This window comes from Lissotriton vulgaris, chromosome 3_1 (assembly GCF_964263255.1).
Source record: "Lissotriton vulgaris chromosome 3_1, aLisVul1.2, whole genome shotgun sequence".
NCBI classification, from domain to species: Eukaryota; Metazoa; Chordata; class Amphibia; order Caudata; family Salamandridae; genus Lissotriton; species Lissotriton vulgaris.
Window position 1 is genome coordinate 1,720,540,470 of NC_141689.1, and position 27,156 is coordinate 1,720,567,625.

General features: G+C 44.6%; 1 protein-coding gene across 1 annotated transcript in view; it reads left to right on the top strand.

Moving 5' to 3' along the window:
* SCLT1 (sodium channel and clathrin linker 1) overlaps positions 1-27,156 on the top strand; it is a 511,633-nt gene that overhangs the window by 285,089 nt on the left and 199,388 nt on the right. The window contains exons 12-13 of the mRNA XM_086962162.1: positions 8,221-8,319; positions 22,727-22,798. Of these exons, the coding sequence (XP_086818288.1) occupies positions 8,221-8,319; positions 22,727-22,798 (171 nt within the window). The remainder of the gene's footprint in view (positions 1-8,220; positions 8,320-22,726; positions 22,799-27,156) is intronic.

The following is a 27,156-nucleotide window of genomic DNA, read 5'->3' on the forward strand; positions in this document are numbered from 1 at the left end:
GGTATACCATATCACTAGAGACATATAAGTCAATTTAATAGGCCAATCAGGTGTGAGCCAATTTTGCCATGTTTCAGGAAGTGAGCCCCAGCACTTTCGCACTGGTTCACAGTGGTAAAGTGCACAGAGTCCTAAGGCCAACAAAAACAAATTCAGCTAAAATATGGGAGTAGGCAAAACATTTTAGAGAAGACCATCTTCAGGCTGACATGTCTAACAGTACCCAAGCCCCCAAGTCCACTTGTTTGGCCACACATATGAGAGATGTTATCAACTTTCTCCTGGGCCCTAAGTGGCATGTGAGTTTGTCATAAACCCAGAGGATTATTCAAGCTGCATATCTCAGAAGTGGGCAGTTGCACATTTTATTAATAATGCTCAGCACTTCTTCCCATTATGTAATGAGTTTGGGACTGTGCCAGAGGAAGTGCAAAAGTGAGCCTGCCCCCCTCATAGCCACAACAGCTGTCTTGAAATGTAATATTATTCCATAAATGTAATGTTTCTGGGGTGTAATACTGGTATGATGCCACTTTATTAATGTACCTTTAATCACTGTGTTAGTTGCTGTGATTTTTGCTCCCTGAAGTACTGCATTTTATTTCAGAGTGTCCAGAGTCATTCCCAGTTCTTTTTTCCATCACTTCTGCCATTCTCACTTTACGTGAGTCTACCCCTTTAGGTAGTGCATGTATATTTCTGAAAGGATGCTATTATCTCTTGATTTGGTTATGAGCCAATACTTGAACAAATGTAACAGGTTCTTACCTGCTTGCTTAATAGTACTGTGCAAAACCAATGATGTTCCTAGCAATAACTATATCTTTCCTCCTGTGATAGTCTATAATATAGTTTAACATGCTTAAAAGATTGATAAACTCCAAAACATGCATATGCCCAAGCCTCTTGCATCCATCCCACTGCTACTCCATGGAGACTTCTTATAGAATCAGAATCAGAATTGCTTTATTCGATTTTTGACAATAAATAAAAATCATAAAAGTGACAAGTATATATACACCATTTCATAATAGGTAACAGCCATAACTTATTTTTTAAAAACATTAAAAATAGTATTAAATTGATACATTTGTAAATCTAAAGCATTTACTATTTAACAAATCACAAAATTCTGTTTCCTCAGAATACTTTTTAAAAAAACAGTCATGATCATAATACATTTTCCAGTTGCTGTAAACTTAAATTCGCTGGTCCGCAATGCCGCCAGAAACCCTGTCTCAGGTATTGTTTAACCAATCTTCTGCGTTCATTCTCATAAAATGTACAGAAAAAAATCACATGAAATGTGGATTGCATTGATAAATTATCACAAGGGCATGGTTCCAAATTCCTTGACCAATCGTTTTTTGTTGGAAAAGTTACCAAGCGGTGAAATGAATCAAATCTAAACCTAGTCAAGATAAAGCTATCAAAACCCATAGAACAAAGAGATAAATAGGGTTGGATCGCATAGCAGGCCAGGGACATTTGGTGTTGGATTACTGTAGTTTTGGTAAGTTCACCCGAGCATCTTAACATCCCAAAATGGTTCATGCATAAACTTTTTAATTCTTTTCTTGATAGCCCACTAATCAATTCCGGGTTATTATATAATTCCGGCCTTTGCAGATCATTTAACGTTTTCCTAAAGTACTCTAGCCATGAAATATGTTTTGCGTTATCCAGGGCCATAACGTCCTTAAGAATTTCCCGTTTGAGGCCCAACTCTTCTGAAGCCCATACTTTCTGCGAGAGTAAGATTGGTTGTAATTTTATATGGTCAGTAATAAAATCTATACCTAATTCTTCATGACAGTTAAAAACCGACGTGCCCTGAGGAAGCGCTAACAGATATCTTAAAAAGCAATTTTCTGCTATTTGGATGGACGCTACATTCTGAAAGCCCCAAATACCCGCCCCTTAAAGTGCAATGCTTCTACATTTTGCCATGTATATTTTTAAAAGGATTTCAGGAGGTCTTTTCCCTAGTTTTTTAGCAAAGTCCATTAATTCCGCAATAGAACGTTTAAACAATAGAGTCCTACTCTTAACTGCGGGACCCCACGAGCCAGAGCCATCTAGTAGCACCCCCAGGTAAGAAGAGGTTTTAGTGTGTTCAATTCAAGGTCAATGTAAGGCCATCCACCTTGATAGCCTTACATTTAGCCCGTCCTTTCCCACAGGTCATCACAAAGGATTTTTTGGCATTAATTTTTAAACCCCTTGTTTCCATAAACTCTGTGTATTTAGACAGTACCTTCTGGGCACCTATCCTAGTTCTGGCCATAAGCACTGCGTCATCCGCATAGAGAAGGGACACAACCTGCTTTATTCCATACCTTGGGGAATCAACTGCGCTGGCCTCCAATTGCCCCTCCAAAGCGTTCGTATATATGGAAAAGAGGAATGGAGCCAGGACACAGCCCTGTCTAACGCCATTCTCTATGCGGAAAGACCCAGTACATTCTCCCCTCAACCCATGTCTCACCTTCGCAGTTGCACCTGAGTGCAGCTGTCGGAGGAAGTGCACTATTGCAGGTTCCACCCCAATTTCTTCCAATATTTCCCACAGCTAAACATGATCCACACAGTCGAAATCGCTGTGAGGTCGACAAATATGGCGTATAGACATCCTCTTTTTGGAGACCTTTATGTACTAAAAAAGGTGTTGTAATCTTGGCAAAAGAACTATTGGGTAATGTCGAATTGGCAGTTTAAAACTACATACAGGCTGCAATGGATGGCCTGGGACGTGTTTTAAAGGACTACTTAAGTGAGTGGCACAATAAGTGTTACAGGCACACTAGTAGCAAAAATAACAATTTACCAGCTCCTTGTTTATGGTATACCATATCACTAGAGACATATAAGTCAATGTAATAGGCCAATCAGGTGTGAGCCGATTTTGCCATATTTCAGGAAGTGAGCCCCAGCACTTTAGCACTGGTTCACAGTGAGTCATAAGGCCAACTTCGGCTACGAGGGTGGTTGCACGACGGTGCGCCCCACTCCTCCTCAGTGCCCTCTTCACGGGCAGCGCGACAGCTCTCCCCGACTTGGCTCTTCTGATGGGGTCCTGGGCCCCTTGGGCAGATTTTACGCGCACCCCGACTTCGGCGGGGCCCGGAGATGGGATCCCGGACCCCTTTGGTCACCTTTGCTGTGGAGTGCAACGGCACACCCCTGCTTGACTTCTTTTTGGCACCCAGTGATAGCTGCTGATGTATGAGCCTGTAGCCCCACACATCTTCTCTTCGTGGAGAGGGGGCCTTAGCTTGTGGAAGAAAGGTCATCAATCCATCCTGCTAAGCTCAGCCCTCAGCCAAGGTCTGGTTATGGCTGGCTCTGAGAAAAATGACAGTCCTGGATGACCCAAAAGCAGTACAAATATGACTTTGGACTCTGCAGAATACTCTTTCTCACATCCGTTACAGTGGACTTTAGTGTGTGTCTGAAATCTTTAGGCCTTATGAAAGTTACTCTAGCCCATGGGCTCCACATCCCCATAGGGGAATAATGAAGTGAAAAACAGTAAAACACACTGACTTTCCCGGGCCTGTTTCTTCCCAGTGTATAAAGCCTATTCAATGTCACCACCCAATTCTGCACAAGTCCTGCCACACCATTCACTCTGTAGCTGCTCCTGGATTGCGCACGCAAGGAATCTCCCCTGCGCAGCCCCTACAGGTGTGCACACGCATGTACACCTGTGTCTGCATGTAACCAGCCCGGTGTTCCTTATTCCAACTGCTGCGCAGTGGCCTGGTCAAGCCAGGGGGACACCAGTAAAATCCCCATGCAGTCTCCTTCATCCTGAGTTCACTGTGGGTGAGTCCCAATTTATGAGGCTCCCCCACAGTAAAAGCTCAACACTTAGGTGCTCAAAAAGCGAAAAATCCGGGTGGCCCATAGTGTCAGAACCACCTTCTAACACTGAGTAATTGTATTCTTGACAAAACGTCTTATAAAATAGTGCTAGCAAGCCATCCGCCACTGTAACTTCTGTGTTTAAGTCTTGATATACCCATAATGACCCCCTCTACTGTTATGGGCTTCCCCAGGGCTCTGGACTGGGATTACGTAACTGGGAGTGTAATCCTCCCTAACAAATTCTACATGTCTCTTTCAGGGTTGATTCTTCCTTATATGATGTAGATTAAAAGACATGAAAAAAAATTCTGATCCGAGAAGCTGTATTATTTATTCTTGTCTCTGTGTAGATGGAGTTAATGTGACTCTTGGCCACCTGAGCCCGTAGCTTACAAGCTGCAAGCCTCCTGGCTTTGTTGACTTCTTTATAGTACCTCTATTTCACTCTAGGCAGAGCGTATTCTGTTCTATCAGTGTCTAAAGCCTGGAATTGAGCTCATACTGCCTGTAATGTTCAGCATTTATTTTGTGGCCCGCCCCCTGATTCTCACGTTCCAACTCTTATCACTTGGTTTTGGAATTTCTCCACTGTGTCTTTATTATTTGATGCTTCTACAAACATGAGTGTTAACCAAAGTGTCACTTTGAGTGCGTTCCAGAGGGTATGTAGGTTTGTCCCCTTTCTTGTTATCCTGGAGGTACAATGTAACAGAGGTCTGAATATCCTTTCTTTTCCTTTCGCTCAAAAAGGATGTTATTCCCCAGTCTCCAATAGTTCAGCTGCGTGGGCATTTTCAGTGTGTATATGGTGACCTAGATTGGAGCTGGATCAAAGAGTAAGCACACCTATCTTTATTATGGTTATCTGCCCATTACTGAGGGAATAATGTAGACTAGCATATGGTTCATGAGCTGCTATAGAAAGTGTTTTAACCCCTTTCAGTAGGACGTAGTGTCTCTCACATCCGTTTGACCCACTTTGTGTAACCACGATGTTCATACCTGACCCATCTGGTGTGCAGATCTGTCTTTCTCATTATTTTATTCAACATGTTGAGTTCCCTAACAATTATTACCTTTTTATATCGGGGGGGGGGAGGGGGGGGGGGGTTGGGGAGATGTGAGTGATGCATGGTTTTATAACTAATTTTTCTTGACTTACTTGAGGCATAGATCAATGCTACTGTGAATGTACACCCCTCCCCACGCTGTAATCTTTAGTTCCAATATCCTACCTTTGATGTCCGTTATAATTCTGCTTACCACACCCCCACCCAACCAGGAGAAGTTTGCCAACAAAATCATTAATCTGGCTTTTTTCTTGGGTTCTGAAAAAAATATTGCTGGCATAACGATTTTGAGGTATAGAGGACAGAGAGAGACCCCCTGTGACTATCAAGGGATATGAGATACTTCTGACTAGTAAAAAAGGTAATCCCTTGGCAGAACAATATGTATTAAATGATCAACTTCTACCCTGCACCTATTGCATTTTTTAAGCACAACAACAATTCATCATATCCCTGATTGTAAAGTTCCACATTCAATTCGTACAGTCAAAAATATTTTATTAAAAATGTCTTTTTCAGTGTTTAAAAACATATATTGCAATTGTAATCACAAGCAAATGATTAAAAAACAATTAGTACAGTGAAAAAGAATTATTCCGCTCAAATTACAATTACCGTTAAGAACCAGGATAACAGAGAAAATAACATATATAAGACCGCACACTTTGTCATACAGTATTGCACATCATATGGAGCAATAACTTCAGAGCATAGCTTGGGATATATTCATCAATCTTGCATCTACAAGTCTATGTCGATCCTTAGATTGTGCCTACAGATGCGTCAACGCTTTTTGATGGATTAGCTTATAGTTCCAGCTTTATCAAGACAAATAGTTAGGTTCTCTCGGATGTCATTTCTGGCTTCACTTTCCTCTGTCATGGAGTGTATTTAGGTGCTTTTAATCCACTTTATATTCTTCTGCTCATGTACGTATGGACTCCTCAAACATATATTCTTTACATTTATAGGATTGTATTGGTCCTTAACGCCTTTGTTATGTGTCGTATGCCTTCTCGCACAGTCCGCATCTAAATCGTTGTTCTTATTTCAAACCTGCACTCCCCTCGGGTCTTATTCACGCTTTGTAACCAAAAGGGGGGGACTGAGAGCTGGGTTATGAGGTCCTGCAAATGAGACTAGTGTTTAAAGAATGTATGCAGTTCTTATGTGACGGGGGGTTTTGAGGAGATAGGAGTGAAGGGAAAAGTCAGTTCTTTCTTCGTGCTGCCCTCACACACCCAGAGAGGTGTCATGCTTCATCATAGGGCGGGTGCCCCTCGCCAGGCCAGCGCTGCAATGCCTGATAGGCTCCCGTAACCGGGGCTCTTTGTCGGGGATCTTTTGAAGATGAAGCTGTTAGGTGCATGTGGGTGTGGGGGCCGGGTAGTGCACATTGAGGTTAGATAAAATAGGTATAGGGCAGTCCTCTACAGTTAACTGTAATGAAAAAGGTAGCTCTAGCCTAGGTAAAAACAAAAGTGGGCCCCTGTGGGGATTAAATTGTTCCTACGGGGCAGTCTTAAGTGTATATGGTCGACATGTTTTGTGCCTATACTTGCCCCTAACGGGTCAATTAGCACTTCTTCAGGACTGTGGTTAAGTTAAGTTAATGGGTGCACTACCATCTGGTATTCAATAAATAGGTGTGAATTACCAGGGGCGGTTAAAACCCTAGTTGACGTTCACTGGGGAATAGGTAGACCTGTATGAGGGGAACAAAAAGAGGGGGGGGAGGGGAAAAAACGGTTAGGGTCAGTGTTAAGCATTGTAACTTCACATATGTCAACACATCATCCAATGTTGTTGGTGGTATTCCAGAAACCATTAAAGGACAAATCACCATGAAAAAACTATCAGAGGTGTCTAAATTGGCGATTAGCTTCCTACAGAGTTATAAGAAGGCCAGTGTGTGTGCCACGTAACATGCATGAGGTGGGTGTGCTGCAAGCGTATAACAGCACAAATTTCCAAAGTGATGAGTGTGCTGTAAGCATATAAAAGCATAAGTTTCCAAAGTGATGAGGCGTGTTAACCAGACAACCGCTAGTGCAGATCACTTCGAGGAAAGCTGTTGTTTGAGGAGAGTATGGAAGAGGCACTATCAGTGTGATACAGTGTTAATTGGCAGAGAGTCACAACCGCAAGAGGCATGTTGTGCGAGGCTAGACAATATAGACCGCAGGGCCAAGGCGATTAGTGAGTCACATGGATCAGGTCACCATGAGTGAGGGCGGTGCGCTAGTCAGAGCAGTCATGTGGTTGAGAAAAACAACCTAGTAAATGCTTGCTGGCCTCTGTCACGACCGATAGCAGACTAAAGTGTGTCCGACATGCTTGTGGGATTTGGACAGCATGTCTTTCAGGTTAGTGTTTTTCCCCCTTGCTAGACAGAAATGCAGTCTGTATTCCTTGGCGCATAATGGATCCGATGTGGGCAAGTGATCATCTGAAGATGATGTGTGGTTGCCCTGTTCCAGTTCCATGAATACTGAATACCCTGGGCCAGGCCAACTCTCTCCACCTCCCACAAGGATCTGTGCTTGCTCTCCTCTGTCCTGCCTGTATGTATCTTAGAGGATTTTATCTTTACATCCAGTGGAAATCCTGTAGGTGGGGGTACCACTGGGCCTTGTTTACTCGTTGGACTTTTTCGGGTCTCTTGGTTATTTTGAGCGCTATCTTCTGCAACTCAAAGGTTTACCCTTGTCTTCCCCTTCCTGCACCACATATTGTTTCTAAATGTGATTTTATCAATAAGGGCAGTATTAGCAGCCCTTTTGCACTTTTTAAGAATGCTGCTTTTCTGGTGAAAGCCATCATTTTCGTGTTCTCATTTTACGTGGACAGGGTTTGTACAGATCTGACCTCAATTCCATTGGAAGAAGTAAAATTCTGTGTGATGGTTAGCGTTTCAATCCTGACTTAGTGAGTGACGACCCAAAAAGGTCCTTCTAGTCTGTGGAAATAGGTAGGTAGATGGGTTGGTTTTGAGGTCTAGCCGTCGGGCGCATGAATCTATTGCATGAATGAATGAATTCAGACATTGAAATACTTTGACATTCCATAACTTTCCTCTGATCTAAATCTATTTCACGTAATGAATAAAGACCCATTCCTGAACTATGTATCACTGGACTGAGTGAGGCCTTTAAGTGTTATAGGATGCAAAACCCCCCTTATTTGTAATATTGAGTTGTAAATGTAATTAGTTTTTACAATTGCAAGTAGACAGAAATCTTTGAAATCTTGAGAAAATATTATTTCTTCATTTCTAAAGGCCCTTTTGAGAGAAAAACAGAAAGAAGCAGAGATTGAAAAAATGAAGGAAGCAATTGTTCAAATTATTCAAGAAGCTGCCGTCAGAACTAGAAAGGAGGTAAGACACCTGTTATGCCCATCTGCCTTCTTTTCTTTTGCTTGGCTACTCAGTTTTAATTTCGCCTATTACTGTAAGCCTTGTTATACTTATACTTGTCAATATCAATTGCTTTAAATTAGACGTAAAGTCTCCACCTCAGCCCATACGTTTTAACTTTTCACATCCTTTTGAATGTACTCTGTAGTAAGAGCCTAATCCAAAGAGGTTTTCTAATAGAAATGTGGTTTTACAAAAGTTTGGCAAAAGAGAATGGGCCCCGTCAAAGTATGCCATAATGAAACACATTGTCTGTACAGTTCAAACAACTGTGGCCGAGAAGTATTTTGGTTGTTTTAAAGTCTCCTGTCAGATGGATAGTTTATTTTATATATAACTTTTCATTGTTTCCATAGTCGTACAAACAAAAACCCTCGTGTGTGTGTTTTTTTCAGCAAGTAGGGTACATCACTGCATATATCTACATCTGTTATTGTCATCTCCCATCTTAGGGTCTGTCCAAACAATGTTCTTTTTTTTTTTTTTTAAATCGAGCAGAGGAAATAAATGCCTTCAGTAGTTGCTTTAAATAAAACAAAAGAATTATGTAGATGATCAACATATAACAGATAATACCAATCTGATCTTGATCTTTAGCCGTAATATGTATACAAAATTAACATTTTTAATTTTAGACAATTCAAGGTGCAACAGAAATTCCTGATGCTCCGAACCATGTTCATACGCAGTTTCAATCATCCATTTACTATTCACAACTCTTGTCCACAAATCATATTTCTGACCTACAACATATTTCCAGTCTGGCCAAAATCAGGCCCAGTGCTGTCAGGCGAAATTGCATACTGTTTTCTTTCCAGATCTGGTCTAGACACAATATGCAGTGCTTAAATTCAAGTCCACCTCTAGGGCTCACTGCCTTGTTAGGGCTAACCTAGCCAGCGCTTGCTCTGTCTCTTTGAGACATGCTGTATTTAGAATATGTACAAAAAGCTCTGCCTACTTCCCACCCATCTTTGTAATTGGCCCTGTCCTTTGTAAATGGTGGCTTTTCATTGGTCATTTGGCTTTGTAGTACCACCCTGTCTCTTTTTGTAACCTCCCATGAGGACAACCCTATTAGATCTGGTGTTACTATGTTACACCCTAGGTTTTGATTACAGCCTCAAGGCACTATTTATTTTTTTTGGGGGGGGGGATCTACCCATCAAGCCCTCAGTCAGGGGTCAAGTCAGCCTGACACTCCAGTCAGCCTTCTGTCCCGGCCAACTCACTCAGTATACTAGCCCAGGGGGTACTAAGCAGGCTTAACCTTTCAACCTCTCTATTTTCTTAAAAGCCTTCAGACAGGACACTCGCTTGCTCCTAAGCAAGGCTGGCAGTGCTTACTTTAATTGTTAGCACATCTCACAATTATATTTGACCTTCTATAAATTTCCCTTCATCAGCTCCACATAGAGTACAACCTAATCGGAATTAATATTAGTAATAATTTTGTCTTATTTCAAAGCTATTAATTGTATGTATTTAATGTACTGTGGTACTGTCTTGCATGCAATTCATTATGAGTAGGGTGGATTTTCCATATCTTCAAGGTATATGATGCTCACTAGGGACCGCTAGGTGCATCTTGCTTTACTGCACATACACATCTCACATTTATATTAGACCTTCTATACATTTCCCTTCATCAGCTCCACAGAGTACAACCTAATCGGAATTAATATAATAATTGTTTTGTCACCTTTCAATGCTATTATTTGTATATATGGACATATCTATTTGAATGTACTCGTGGTACTTTCTTGCATGCAATGCATTATAGGTAGGGTGGATTCACCATATCTTCAAAGTTTATGATGCTCATAAGGGACCTCTAGGAGAAGCTTGCGGTGCTGCACTGAGGCAAGCAGTGCTGGTGCCTTGCTCACTAGGGACCTCTAGGAACAGCTTGAAGTACTGCCCCTTTTATTTATGTTTTAAATCCCAAAACATAAATAAAAGGTATTGTCTTAACAATGCCTATAGCTCAAACTTGCGTAACTGCAAGACCTACTGCATTGCAAATGCTTGTTTAAGATAGTTACCATCCTGTCCCAAAACCCAGTCACTGCTCAGCATGTCTTGTTCCCAAGTCGAAGCAAGTCAGCTCTCTCCAAGGTACTCCTACGACAATCAATAGATGCTGCAGGATTTTTTTTTATGTATTGCGCAGGGTGAGTTGGTAAGGTTGAATTGCACATTACTGGACACCTGGCAAATATATGCCATTGTTCTATTGCATTGATCTTCATTCAGCAGGTTGCTGCAGTCATTGACCTATTTTGCCCTGTCTGTTAGTCTTGGCTCAGGCAATCATTAAATATTGCACTGGTCGCCCCCCTGCTCCTCACCGTGCCTGCCACTGCAGCCCAGCCTACCTGCTGACCCTCGCCGACGCCGCCAGCAGCGCCCCAGCCGCCGCTGGGCTGCCCGCTCTGCCGGTCCCGTTCCCGCGCCTCCTGCCTGCGGCCCGCCCCCCCGCCACACGATTGGTTAACCCCTTCCCGCCTCCCAGCGGACCCGCCCTCCCTGCTCCCCTCTTAAGGGGACCTCGCCTGCTTCCAGGGAGCGACCACTGCGCCTCCGGCCTGGTCGCCCCCCTGCTCCTCACCGTGCCTGCCACTGCAGCCCAGCCTACCTGCTGACCCTCGCCGACGCCGCCAGCAGCGCCCCAGCCGCCGCTGGGCCGCCCGCTCTGCCGGTCCCGTTCCCGCGCCTCCTGCCTGCGGCCCCGCCCCCCCGCCACACGATTGGTTAACCCCTTCCCGCCTCCCAGCGGACCCGCCCTCCCTGCTCCCCTCTAAAGGGGACCTCGCCTGCTTCCAGGGAGCGACCACTGCGCCTCCGGCCTGGTCGCCCCCCTGCTCCTCACCGTGCCTGCCACTGCAGCCCAGCCTACCTGCTGACCCTCGCCGACGCCGCCAGCAGCGCCCCAGCCGCCGCTGGGCCGCCAGCTCTGCCGGTCCCGTTCCCGCGCCTCCTGCCTGCGGCCCCGCCCCCCCGCCACACGATTGGTTAACCCCTTCCCGCCTCCCAGGGGACCCGCCCTCCCTGCTCCCCTCTTATGACGCCCCCTCAGCGACCGCGCAGCGGACGCGCGCAGCGGGAGCGCCGACTGAGCGCCGAAGGTGCGCCAAAGGTAAGCCCGTCTGCGCCCGTCCGTGCCTGGACCCCTGGCCCCCGCAGCTCCCAGCCCACCCGCCGGACGTACGACGCCACCACCCTCATCGCACTCAACGACGGACGAGTCCCGGGATGCTACCGTGCCACCCCGAGACGCTCCCACGGACCCTTCTGCTGTACCGCCTGCAAGTTCACCTGCATCCGAACCTGCCTCGCACCAGCACCCGCCAAGACGAACACCAGCAGCAACCACCTCAAGTGCATCCTGCTCAACACCCGCTCAGTCCACAGACACGCCATCGAACTCTGGAACCTCATCGACACCACTGCTCCTGACGTTGCCTTCCTCGCGGAGACCTGGATGAACGCCTCCTCAGCACCCGACATCGCCATCGCCATCCCAGAGGGCTACAAGATCACCCGGAGGGACCGCACCGCCAACCAGATAGGAGGAGGCATCGCCATCATCCACAGGGACACCATCCGCATCACGACCTACACCGACGACATCCTGACCACCGCCGAACACCTACACTTCCAGATCCACACCGACCCGAAGACCACCCTCAGAGGCACCCTGATCTACCGTCCCCCGGGACCACGCACCCAATTCAGCGAGGACATAGCCGACTTCGTCAGCCCGCATGCCCTCCCCTCCGCTGACTACATCCTCCTGGGGGACCTCAACTTCCACCTGGAGAACAACAACGACCGCAACACCACCACCCTGTTCGACAACCTCGCCAACCTCGGACTCAAGCAACTGGTGACCACCCCCACCCACCTCGCCGGACACACACTCGACGCCGTCTTCTCATCCAGCAAAGACATCGCCTTCAGCGACGCCACAGGACTCCACTGGACGGACCACAGCTGCGTCCACTTCACCTTCAGAAGAACGACGACCCACCACCACCAGCAACAGGTCGCCCGCAGAAGCTGGAGCAAGATCACAGCCAACCAGCTCGCCACTTCCCTGAGCCAGCACCCTCCCGCCAGCTCAGCGAACCCCAGCCAGGCCGCCGACAACCTCACGAAGTGGATCAGCAACTGCGCGGACGAACTCGCCCCACTGAGGACCCCGCCCAGCAGACCCGGCAGCAAGAAGGCCCCGTGGTTCACCGACGAACTCAAGAGCTCCAAGAAGAACTGCCGAGCCCTCGAGAAAACCTGGAGAAGGGAGCCAACACCGGACAACATGACCACCCTCAAGCTTGCCACCCGGAAGCATCACCAACTGATCCGCGACACCAAGAAAACTGCATTCAAGGACCGGTTGGATAACAACGCACACAACAGCAAGGAACTCTTCAACATCGTGAAAGAGCTCTCCAACCCCAACGCCGGAAACAACGACATCACCCCATCGCAAGAACTCTGCAACTCCCTCGCCTCCTACTTCCACAACAAGATCGCGGACATACACAATAGCTTCAACACCCAACCGACGAACGCCACGTTCAACTCGACCGAACCACCGCCCCCCACCACCACCCTCCGCGCCTGGACTCCGATCTGCACCGAAGAAACCGTCCGCATGATGAACTCCATCCACTCCGGATCTCCGACCGACCCCCTGCCCTCACGACGTCTTCAACAAGGCCGACGCCGTCATCGCACCCCACCTGCGGGACATCATCAGCACCTCCTTCACCACCGCCACCTTCCCTGAGAGCTGGAAGCATGCCGAACTCAGCGCTTTACTCAAGAAACCAACAGCGGACCCCACCGAACTCAAGAATTACCGCCCCATCTCGCTGCTCCCGTTCCCAGCCAAAGTCATCGAGAAGACCGTCAACAAGCAGCTGGCCGCCTTCCTCGAGATGAACGGATCCCTCGACCCCTCACAGTCTGGCTTCCGAGCCAACCACAGCACCGAGACCGCCCTCATCGCTGCCACCGATGACATCCGAACCCTGATGGACAACGTCGGAATCCAGGAGAAGGCGCTGGAATGGATCATCTCCTTCCTCGACGGAAGAACACAGAGAGTCCGTCTACCACCGTACAAGTCAGAGGCCACCAAAGTCATCTGCGGCGTCCCTCAAGGATCCTCGCTGAGCCCAACCCTCTTCAACGTCTACATGAGCCCCCTCGCGGCCATCGCACACCAACACAACCTCAACATAATCTCCTACGCCGACGACACCCAGCTGATCCTCTCCCTGACCAACGACCCCGCCGCCGCCAGAGCCAACCTGCACGAAGGGATGAAAGAGGTAGCCGAGTGGATGTCGACCAGCCGCCTGAAGCTGAACTCGGACAAGACGGAAGTCCTCATCCTGGGATCCTCGCCCTCCGCCTGGGACGACTCCTGGTGGCCCCCCGCCCTGGGCACCGCACCCAAACCGACAGACCACGCACGCAACCTGGGCTTCATCCTGGACTCCTCCCTCTCCATGACCAAGCAAGTCAACGCCGTCTCCTTGTCATGCTTCAACACCCTGAGCATGCTACGGAAGATCTTCCGGTGGATCCCCACCGAGACCAGGAAGACTGTCACCCAGGCACTCGTCACCAGCCGTCTGGACTAGGGCAACGCCCTCTACGCCGGAACCACCGCCAAGCTCCAGAAGAGACTCCAACGGATCCAGAACGCCTCAGCCAGACTCATCCTCGACATCCCACGACACAGCCACATCTCCGGACACCTAAAAGACCTGCACTGGCTCCCGGTCAACAAGAGAATCACCTTCCGTCTCCTTACCCACGCACACAAAGCTCTTCACGACCAAGGCCCGAGCTACCTCAACAACCGCATCAACTTCTACGCTCCCAAACGACACCTCCGATCAGCCAGTCACGCCCTCGCCGCCGTCCCCCGCATCCGAAGAACGACAACAGGAGGAAGGTCCTTGTCCTAACTGGCCGCCAAGACCTGGAACTCCCTCCCGACCGACCTGCGCCTGACCCAAGACCACCTCGCCTTCAGGAAGAAGCTCAAGACCTGGCTGTTCGGGTAGCAGCAGCACACCCCCCCCTAGCGCCTTGAGACCCTCCGGGTCAGTAGAGCGCTCTATAAATGCCTATGATTGATTGATTGATTGATAACAACAGAATCTCATCTGGTTGGCCCAAGCCCATTTAGCATGAGGTAAGCCACCCACTGCAGGATTTTTAAGGAGTGTTTCCATTGCTGGTATAAATGTGCTACGTAAAAGTCCATACATACATTATTTTTTGGGTACAGGCTCCAGAGCAGATATCCAAGTGGTCTAAGCTAATCTGAGAAAATGTTTTGGTTTGATGGTGTTTCACTTTGCATTTTTCTCCACCTGTGTTAGGGATGTGCTTGTCGTTCTTTTTAGTGTTTATGACTAATGAAGAAAAGTAATTATTACTTACCTGTGATCCTATGTATCCTCCTGGGAAATCCATGTTATAGGTATAGGCAACAGTTCATCATCCCCGGAGATATGTCAAAAGAATTAACCTCCGTTCTATCATTATCGTTGAGCCCCATAGTATTCTGTTACTTAACGGAGCAGTGTTGATTTTCCTAGCCTTTCAGACTGCAGCCTGTTAAGCTTCATTGTCATCATTTTCTCTCACCCTTCCTTTTAAAAAAGGTTCATAAAAAAGTTGTCTTGTCCCTAAGTTAATTAAAATTATCCTGTTTTATTCATTTTAAATTGATTTCTTTTTTAAAGTAATTAGTGAACATTAGTCAATATAGCTGTGACAAATCCTTTGTTTAAAAATATTTATTTTCAAAAGAAAAGTATATGTAATTATTTTTTGTTAAAAAAAAGTGCTCCATGTTTCTACATGTGAGCCGGATAATCCTATCCTTTTGACTATACCGAGGATTCCTCTGGAGGAGAACAAAGATTGAAGTAGGTAACTATTCCTATCAGTACAGCTGGGATACGCATTCATTTTCATACGTGTATATTAAGAATAATACACATGTCAGGAAGTCTAAAGTCTAACTATTGTTTAATCCAAAATAGCAGACAGCAAAGCAAAAGATCAAAGACAATTGTCATTTAAACTGATCAGGACTCTCACTATAAAACGCTCAAATTGAAATTTATGTACAATCTACCTGGTATGCATACCATTTCTCCTAACGCAAATCAATGCAGTATCACCACATGACAGAAACTGGCTAATCTCAGCAAGAACGTATCTAATATACTGGAGTCAGGATCTCTCCCTTAGGGAAGTTGAGAATGGCCTTGCGGGGAAGATATCATTCATGAGTACAATATCGGCCCTATTAGTCTTACACAATCCTGCTCGCCATGCAAGGTTTGAAAATTGCCTTTTATTCCAAAATGTCTGCATTCCTTCTTATTTCATCTAAAGCCACAGTCATTCCAAACCTGAAATAATCTGTAGGTAGGTGAAACGGCTTGCCTTCCCTTCTTTCACACTAATGAATGACCATCAAAGTGTCTTATGGCAGGAGCAATATACCCTGGGTTGCAAGTCGCAGTCCAATGTTGAGGCATCCAAGGGTAAGCTTTTGATCAGCAAATTAAATATTCATAATCTCCTTGGGGCGGTGTTTGAGAACTATAGCCCTTAGGGCAGGTAGCCCTCAAAGGGAGGGGACTCAAATGAAAAGTTCTCTACAGTTAAATTATATATACTTTGTCCAACAAATCTACTGGAAACATTTGCTCCCCTCACTCCTGTCTGAGCAATAAATCCTTGCTCCTTAATTGCAAGATGAGTCTGTCATGTTACGGTAAAATGGATTGCTGAACTTTTCAAGGGAAGGGAAAGAAAATGGCGAGATGACGGCGCACACTATCAGCCTATGTTCAAGGTAGATACTCTGCAGGCAACTGTCATTAAAACTGTCTTACACTCCAATCAAGGGGATTCTATTGTCTTACGGTTTAAAACTTTCTCAGTAGGAACTGTTCTTTTGTGGGACAACATAAACATTGAGATGGTGCTAGACTGATTCCATGCTCACCCTCAGGATATGTTGGCCTATAGACCTGCTAGCCCACAGTGCCACCATATGTACCCCTAACCCTAGTAAGGTGGCAAATGTTTTGGGCAAACTCAGAACATGACAACCCTCACTCCCCAAGGAATTGTGGTAACATATTTAAACCTTTCGCTGCTCAGTCACTCATGCATACTCAGAAAGATACACAAGAAATGCACAAAGCAGCATTTCAATATTTATTGAACCATTGTGATTCTTGTGTAAAATATATGCGCTGCTATTGTTAATAGAAAGAAGCAGATCAAGGTAATATGAGAAGAGTGAAAAGAATAAAGGATGATACAGGATTACACCATTTTACTAAAACAATGTACATATGCTGGCATACACGTACTTTGTATAGTGTACTCCCACTATGTGCTCCTCAATCTATTTGCCATGGGTGGATGATCTGCCCATAATCCCCTACTGGATGATCTAACTCCCCACAACCTGAAGGTAATTGAATGTAGGTGCTCATCTTGGTCACAAGTTGGACATCTCTCCTAGCAGAGGCTAAACAGGAATCAGCTGAGCTGATACTCTAACAGTAGCTATGACTTTGCAATGACAGCAGAGTGCTCCTCTGATGTGAAAACGGAAATGTGTATTTATAATAACATCATCAATGCGTCTATGTCAAGGCTTCAGCCAGGCTGACATTTGTTTATTCTCTTGTGATAGCCATCTCGCCTCATGGAGGAATAACAAATAACATTTACACAATGTATGTTCAGGCATTGTACTAAATGTTCAAGGTGTCGTTATAGTGTACTTACGAAGTGGACCTGTAAGCATGTGGTTTCAGTGAAACTAATCCTGCACTCTCACTCAAGCAAATGTGTGTCAAAACACATTGTGTATAAAGGAAGGCAAATTAAGAAACGTGTATATGTAAAGATGGCAGTGTTTCCTTCCTGGGCCTAACCTAGTCGTGTGACACTATCTCCTGCATCAACAGGAATGTGGTGGCAGATCCAGCAAGAGGAAGACTTAATGGTCTTCCTCTACTTTTCCAGCAGTAACACATAGGAGTTACCCTTGTATGTCTAGCAGCAGTTTCATACCATGGAGTTTCAGTACAGTTCCTTCTGCAATAATTCTCCATTCTACAGCAAGTATGTACCCTACCACCAGCCAGATGCTCAAAGCGGGAAGGATGATAACAGGTCATAACCACAGAGGAATCTGGTATCTAGAAGGAGGCAATTGTTTACTGTGGAATGAGGCAGTAACAATGTGAGTCAGTCACGTGGTGCTGGAGCAGGCAGCAGAAGTGGGTACAGAGTCTTTGATCCACCAAGAGACTGGTGTAGAGGAGATGCCAGTTCATACTTCAGGAAGGAGTGACACCAGGTGGCTAGGCATGGAAATTTAACAGCAGTGTTCATGATGAGCAAGATCTGATAGGCCTCTCACCAGCGGAGCTGTAGAACGGTTTTCCACTGGGATATGCAGGTACATACAAAAGCACCATGCTGGAGTAAACGTCAGACTTAAGTCGGAGCTAGGTAGGATATCTCACAGATTAGAATAGAAACTGTAAGGACATTGTTCAATCATTCTGCAGTATCATACCACAACATCCTCATTTAACTGCAAATCTAGTTATGCAGAGGACACAGAGTGGTTTGAAGGGAGCATCATGGGTCAGCCCATGACTACCATTCATGCGTGGTTCAACCTTTTGGAAAGCGAGCGCTCTCAAGAATCACAGGTATAGTGGTAAAGCAGCCAGACATTTTAGTTTCCGAACATAGCCAAGATATCTCACTCTTGAAAGGTACATTTTTTCCTTTGAAGTCATATGCCTTTTCTTAGCCAATTCGATAGGAAGATAGACTGAGTCTTCCTTGCACTGATCTAGAGTAACAGATGACAACAGTACACTATCAACACATTAAATCAGAGTAAATTCTGGGGGGAAAAACAGGGTCTCCAATTTCTTTTTTAGGCCTTTTCCATGACAAAGGTGAACCATTGTGAACCATTGGGCCCTAGCAAAGATGCTGGACAGATTGGTAACATGGTTGGGGACCTCAGGGAAAGTTGTGGATAACCACAATGGTAATAGTCCTGAGGTCCTGTACGAACATGTACGCATTGTCCTTCCCTGCATTGTGTATGGGGAGAATTGGGGTGTTACATCTACTGTGGACCTGAATATTGACCCCAGAATAATAATGGAACACAATATAGACGATAAAGTATTGAAAAAGATATATTGATAGGTAAGAGAGTCTGATTTTTCTATACCTGAACTCCACATATATGTACCTACGGAGTACATATATCTTTAGGGTACATAGATGTGGAGTTAGGAGTAGTAAATCTGTACTTCACAAAATGCATTTACCTTTCATTACAATGTCCTTCGATATTCTGTCCTTGATTTTCTGATAACACAATATTCGGTGTGTGGAAATGTACCTTTTTAGGGGTACACTGGTGCAGGGTCACCCTCTTGGTCCACGGGTTCCAATGAATAACAAAAATCGATCAGCACTGGAGTTGAAATAAAATAACAAGTTTATTAATCACTCATGAGTGGGATCACGTCCACACAACACTCTCAAGTACTGCAGGAGGTAGTACACTGAATTCACAAACCATTGTCCCTTTTATACCGTTTTCCTTGCAATGTAAGCATGTGAACAGAAATGGAAAGAACAAGTTTAGAAATAGCGATCAGCAAACCTGGGCAGATGAATGACTACGTGGTCAGCAAAGTGGGAGGGCGAGCAGCAATGCTTATCGCAGCAGTAAATATTCAACATTTAACATCTGAGACCAGGTGCACTGGCAGCTACAAATCCCCAGCACGTACATTGCTTAGCCATGTCAGGAGGTCAACTAAAATAGGTAAAACAAGCAGAGTGAAAAGACGAGCAGCAGAGGACAGAAGAATTACAAAGGAAACAAAATGGAGACCATAGCCAAAATGGCTTATGCTAAGTAAAATATTACACGTTTCCACAGGGCAATTGATATTCAATAGTGCAATCTACTAACAAGTGGTATTAGAACGCCCTGCTTGTTCAAATCCTCTGTTACAGGACGGGTGCCTCAGGTTTCAGCGGGTACTAAGTAAGCATGGGCGGAAAATCCGTTTCGCTCGCGGATTTTGCGAATTTTCGGTAAATTCGCAATCCGCGAGATCCGCGAATCTCCCGCAAAATCCGCAAATCCGCGAGCAGCGGATTTTATGGCTTGCTCGCACTGTTCGCGTGAGTTCGCGGCTTGCCAGTACAACTTCGCACCCCACGAGTAAGTGCTAAATTGCAGAAATACGATCTTAGCAAAACTGAAACTACTTACCAGGTTCAAAAGTTCAGGCTCATCATTAGTAGCCATTTCCTGTAGTGCTTCCTGAGGGGCCCCTCCAGAGTTCAGTTGCCAGTTGCAACTATTATGTGACCCTGCTCTGAACCTCAGAATAGTTACACATATGCCACAAAGGTCCTGAATTACAGCTAAGGGAGACAAGCAGGAGCCAGGCTGGAAGTTAAAATCCATTAATCAGCCCCTAATTCATTATATGTCAGTTGGGGCAGGGCAGGTGTTGTAACTAATTTTGCAACAATGAAAGCACTTAGCAAGTGCAAAAGATCACTAATCAGGAAGCACTAAGGAAGCAGGTGCCAGCTAAAAAAATATTCTGTGACACATTAATCAGCCCCAAATTAATTCAGGTCACTTGAGGCAGGGAAGGTGTGCTTTGCTTTGCCGAAAATAATGTACAGTGGACAACCAGAGGGTGTGGTGATGAAACAGAGGGTGGCATGGGTGGGCCAGAGGGTGGCATGAGTAGTCAGAGAGTGGCAGTGGTGACAGAGAGTGGCAGTGATGAAGAAGAGTGTCCCAAACAGGCTGGACACGTAGAAACAACAAGTTCGCAAAACTTGCGACCCGACAGGTAAGTTCGCAAATTGCGAAATTGTAAAAACCCTCGCGAACTGGCAGAAACACGCGCGAACACACAAAAAAAAAAATCCGCAAATTCGCGGGAATTTGCGGATTGCGAGTTCGCAAATCCGCAAAATTCGCGAACGCGAGATTCGCAAAATTCGCCCATGCTTAGTACTAAGGTATCTTGGGTAGCTTTTTCTGATGGTCAAAAACCACCTTTGGGGGTTCTATCAAAGAGATGAATAGCGCAATGAAGGCCCATGTGGACCATAATATTTCCCCTTAGAATTCTCCAAGCTTTCTTTTAAACTGTTTGTATTTATTATTTGAAAAAACAGCACAATAATCAACAGGTATATCTCACATATCAGTGTGATACAGTAGGTAACAATCATGATGGGTAAGGATACAGAGTTTGCATTGTTGGGTTCTGTAGTATTAAGCCCATCGCCTTTATGACTCCGTATTATGAGTTGTATTGTGTCTATTTCCTCTAGCTCCATCTCTAAGTTGTAATAGCTCAACCATGACTGCAAAACTTTCCTGAACTTCTTAGGGCATCCTCTTGCTTTATATACCGTTTTTTTCTGCCCCCATGTACATATCCATACCAGCCCGCCACTCTTTCATGGTGGGCAGTTCTGCTTTCCCCCAATATCTGGCTATGTCTCCCTTAGCCACTATTGTAGTGTAGTTCCTATATCCCTAATATGTTCTGCGCATTGGATTAACATACACTATAGATTTGACATAGGACTGAGGTCAGTATGTCTCTATTGAGTATATTAAACTTAATATAACTCCAGCCAGCTAACTTAGAGGTCACTAGAAACTTTCTCGAATGAACAAGAAGGGATTAGTCTCTGACAACCGCATAAACATGACAACTTTGTTTCCCTTAGAGTCAGAAGAATATCTTCGGAGTCGTGAAAACAATAGATAACTATTTCACTCAGTCAATAGTGCATGCTTTGTTTCTACAGAGTTGCATAGAAATAGAGAGACGGGCGTTTTAATAAAAAGGGTTTATTGAACAGTCTTATTTCTCATGCAAGAGATATGAACTACTACAATCGTTAGACAAAGTGCGAAGTTTAATGCATACAGTGTAAACAGTAATATAAAATAATACTGTAATAGCATTGTCTGTTGCTATGACATATAAAAAAAATACATACATAAATAACACAGGCTAAAATACTCAACTGGTGCTTCTAAAATACGCCTACCCCAGTGTACCTAACCTAGGTCTAATACGGGGGAAGAAGTAGGTGCTGGTTTAGCATAGGTTTAGTTTTACCAAGAATTGCCAAAGGTTTCTCTAGGTTCTAATCAGCTCCATACCTTAGAATGAGATAGGTTGGTATCTCTTTCTCTGGACTCGATTTCCCAACATCCCACAAGAGGAGTCAGAAGCACTGGAGCTGGATTGTCGGCAGGAGGATGACAGCGTCAAGTCAGTGCGTCAGTCCAGATCAGTTGACAGGGGGTGAGTGTTTGATTTGCTCAAACGCTCCGTCCATCATCCCCTTTGGTATCGCTTTGTTCACCCTAAGTTGGCAGAGTATGCCCAGTCGTGGGTCCCTTGCTCACTTTGCCACTGGATTCAAGATAGCCTTGCTGATGAGGGTTATTAACCCGAAACCTGTCCCAGGATGCTTGTTTCCGGTCCAGGGAAGACATGGCTTGGCAGTTTGGGCTGGACTGTTCCCGTGAGGCACAGGATCAGACTGATTTGCATATGGCCGTGTCTGAACTGGGGTGGTGGAGTGAGCTAAAGAATGATGATGGATTAAACCCAGATCAGTTGACTGGGGGTGATTGTTTGATTTACTCAAACGCTACGTCCATCATCCCCTTTCTTTGGTATCGCTTTCCAAACTGGATAAGGCCGTAAACATTCTTGCAAACACTTCAATGTTACGGGAAGCTTAAAAAAAATAGTTGGCAAAATCTATATTTGATTATTAGTTAACAGCTTCATAACAGTACATGTGTTTGTTAACATGGCACTTCTTAGAAATGAAAGTACTATAGCAAATGCAAGTTGGTAGCCTGCACTTTCCAAAAAGACCGAATGGCGATATTAACAGGTACAGTACAAAGTTAATGATCAATAATTTTATGTCAAATAGAATCAAGTGATATCATACAGTTCTATTGAAATTCATCGCTAGCATATTGTGTCCTGTAGACTCGAGACCTGATCTTCCACAATTAATTGTTAATTATTAATAAAGCACAGAGCCTGCAAGTTTGAACGCAAAATGTATTACAATGGTAACCTTTCAATCAAGGGAACACTTCATTTCTATTCCTAATGCTTTGTTTTACATTGAAATAATCTTCCTCTACCACAAGCAATCTAAACAGTTCTCCTTCTTACAGGTCGAGAATGCAAGAAAAGACTACAATATGCAGATATTTCGAATTACTGAAGACCTCTCTGCTCTCCAAATGGTATGTGCTATTAGAAACAGTGATGTAGTTGTGAGTAGCAAATGAGACAACATATAATGTGAAATTAGGTACAGCTTCAGTGGTCCAATTCACATTTCTGAACTCTGTATTATAACAGCAGTGGAATCCTAGCTATAGTGTTCATAAGCCTTTACTAGCTCAGTGATATGAGAAATGCTTGCACTAAGAGGCCACATCTCGAAGAGTGCCGCGAGAGTCTTTGAAATGATATACATGGTAAGTGATTTTTGGAGAAATGTCTACTACCAGTGCTTTTAGTAAGAAAGTGATTATTTTTTTAAAAAATGCATCCAATCAGTTATGTAGTACATGTGGCTGACAGCATTGTTTTTACCTGTTTTTAATAGTAAACTTTGAAGGCAAAATGTAGCCTCAATCATAGCATACATATAAAGTGCAAAACTGCAGGATGCAATTTTATGATTTTTTTTTTTACCTCCGCTAGAATTAAACCTGTACATAACTACCTGGTACCTGGGCAGATACTTGTTAGATATGTAGCTGCTATTCCTTACCCTTGCATAGTTATGTTTTGGTGCTCCATTCAACCCAGATATGAAACGTTTCTAACGTTTTTTGTAGGCAAAATTAGCAAGCTAGGAAAGTTATTACTCTTACTAACAAACAAGATCCACTGCTATGCTCTCCAGGCTTAACCAACCAGCCTTTTGCCCTGAACCCAGTCTCAACAACTGACGCAGAAACCCTTTTGCGGTCTTTAAAACAAATAGGTTAACCTGTGGGATACATTTCTTGTCCTGCTTCTAGGGAGCTTGCACTGGTGCTCACCCCTCCTATTAGTCATTCTTTACATTTTTCCATTCTGCAAAAAAAGGGAATGGCAATTTCACTATTTAAAAAACTGTTCTGCACACCACAGATTTGACCGCTTTTTACCTTGAATGTTACGGCAAATATATTGAAAACATTGTCTTGGCACTGTTTCTGAAATATGTGGACATTAATAACTGCCTTTCCCCCAAAATCAGACAAGATGTCGTCCCCAGCATGCCATGGAAAATATCTTAATTGATTTCTGGTATTATACCCTTCACCCTCTCTGCTCTTGTATTGTTTTGTGAGAATCTTCTAACATAGGCCAAAGTAACAAAATATATGGGCATCAGTGTAATGTTCAATGCAGCTGTGGTTGGCAGCTTTTTCCAATAGCTGACTAAACTGATGCTTATTTTAAACTACTTGCTTATGAGTGTGAGTATCAATTCTAGACTTGATTGCTGCAACAGCCTTCATGCTGAGAAACTAGGCAACGGGATATACGCTGCAGCGGTTTACTAACCGTTACTATGACAGACACACCGGTATTATTTACGGAAACACCTTTCACAGCCACATCAGGGCATTAACACAGACACATTTGATTTAAATGGTATTTTATACCTTCACACCGTTGAGGACTTTTGATGAAGGGCAAAGCCAGAAATGCATTGGGCATATTTTCGTTGAGAAGAATTGTACAAATGGAATAATACAATTCAACGTTTGAAATGACAAAGACATCAGAAAGAAAATAAAACATAAGACATTTCTTGGAATTACACAGATTACCTGTTGAATTATTTGAATAGTATATATCAGAGTGCAGATTGGGTACATTCTCCACATGTTGGGGATATCAGATGTGATCAGTCCCTTCTTTGCAACCAGTTAAGATTATATTTGTTTCAACCAGCCTGACTCCGTATTTTCTCATGAATGCTTCTACCTGCAGATTCCTCACATCTTGAGACTCCGCTACGCATCTCGCTGGGTCTAGACAGAATGGCTCTCCTGCTCCACTAGCCGGTGCTACGGCTCTGTTTTGACCCTGGGATTCTCACCTAAATATGTCATCCTGCTGTTGTGTAAGATGCCACCCCAACCCACTGACATGATCTCCTTTTTTTCTTCATCTTTCGATGAAGAGCTGCAGTTGTCCTGCTCAAAGCATTTTTCCATACAAAATTGTTTTACAGAAGTGTTTCAGAAAGGTCTCCCCACAAAATGTCAGTATAAATGGCATTTCTCTAGCAGACTGTCCCATACATTAACAGTCTCTGGAGATGGAGGCCCAAAAATGACACCAAGTCATGAGCGATATCTAATTGTATGCATACATAGGCCATCTAAAAGCTAGAGGTGAAGCTCTTTGTGGCTCTGGTGTGAGATGAGTCCCGGGAGAAGTGGCATTGGTCAAGAACCATGTCTTGTTCCAGGTCCCTCTCTGGCTCACCCTCAACCAGTAAATCCTTGAAGTAAAACACCTTAAACACTAAAGAGAAGAAGTCCTCCAAGAAGAAGCACCTTCTCAAGAGGTAGCTAAACTAGATTTGGTGGAGATTTAATTGGTTCTGGACTCAGCCCTGGTGCTGCTCTGGACATGGAGGCCCCCACTCCACTTCAGAATCCCAGACCCTGGTGCCGATCCCACTTGGAGAGTAGCCTTCAACAAGGACCTGCTGGCTCTTTTCCACTCTACTCTCGTTCAGATTCCCTCTTTTATGCCCATAGACCCAGTGAAGCATAGGTCTTTCTTCTACAGGTAGTTACATCCATGGTGCCGGTCAAACCTACAATAACAATTCCTCTTGCATTTCTTATGCCACTAGTGCTGACTTTGGATCTGCTACATGATTTAGCACTTTCTAAAGCCTAAAACCATTCTAAGCAGACCTAGACCTAGACCTAAAGATGAAAAATTTATAGCGGAATTGTCCCTTTTTCTTATAGTGAATACGTTTGCAGTTTTAGGGAACCTTTCCGTTAGATTCAGACCCCTTTCAGAAGCCCAACATCGTTTATCATGGCACTGATGTTAGGAGTGATTAAATCCATCCTCTCCTCCCACCCTTCTTTCACTGGGACAGGTGCTGGTGACTACCTGGTCCTGAAGAACGCCATTGACCTGGACACTTCCCCGGAGGTGGATGTGGATTGTCCTTCGGTACCTCCCGCGGAAGAATTTACCTCTTTCACACCTGTCTTGGCTGCAAAAGTCCTTGAGGTGCCATTGGCTATGAAAAGAACAAGGTCCCTCTTCTCAGAGATTTTGCAGCCCTCTTCTAGGTAGTTGATCCAATGCTCCCCTTTAATGAGGTGCTGAGTAACCCATTTTGGTTGCATGGAGCAAACCAAGGATGATCTGCAGAGTCGCCCAATGCCATCTCACTGATTCTCGGAACCCAGAATTCCTGGCGGTTCACACCTCCACAGGGATCCTTATTGGTCAAGTTTTTGACTAGCCTTCCATCAAATTTTCCGAAACCTTCATGAAGTGCACTGAATGTTCTCAGTAAATCTGCAAGACACATTTTTTCATGTACCAGTTGCAAAAGAGGTTTCGGATTGGGTTGTTCCCACTACCACAACAAGTTCTGGCTTACAATATGAAATCAGGTCCTCAATCATTCTCCAAGTTCATGGCAGTGGTAGCAGCAACTATTAAACACAAAGTAATCACTGTATGTCTGAATCTAGGAGGTTGTGGAAGACAAAATAGCATTTAATCTACAAAAAAGATCACCTGACAGCTTTTATTTTCTTGATCTTGGTCTGCAGATAAACTCTTCCATATTGATCCTCCATCCTGTTCATTGTATCCATTATTTGGTGACAGCACGTCAAAGCTTGGCACCTCTACATGGCAACTTTGTTACCACTGCAAAAATAAAACAGTGTCCAGAACCCTTGTCCACATAGAATGCTCTTTTTATAGGCATTGCCAATGCTTTTTCTTTAAACATGTTACTTCCTGATGTGATTCAGAAGAAGAGGTACTCCAAGAGGGCAAAAATCCTGATTACTCTGTACTGGCCGATAAAATAATGCTTCAACTGTCATTGTAACCACAGGGAAGACGTGCCTGCTTGGTTGACCCTTCTCACAAGTCTGTTGAGGAAGATCCTCGATGCCAGGATGCCAGTATTGACCTTGGCCTTTCTTCTCCTGCATACCTGCAATATGACCTCTTGAACTCTCCATGACTGTATGAACACCTTAAAGGAGTTCAATTGTCTTTTCACTCAGTCTTCATAAACCTTTAAGGGAAAGAGGTGCTGCATCTGCTGCGTCCAAGGGCCTGGACCTAAGCAAATGCCCAGGAAAGAAAGTACTACATTTATGTTGTTTATTTGGCAAAATCAAGCCTTGAGTTTTTATCCATAAAAGTGCATTTGACTACCATCACTTTATAGAGGAGAAGTCAGGTGTTCTATTTTTTACTGCCCCTGTGGCCCAATATTTCTCAATAGGTCTTGAAAAGGTTTTCCCTCCTGACCGTAGCCCTGAATGTTGGAGAGGTTGTGGAGACCCGGGCACCCTGACACATATACTTTGGG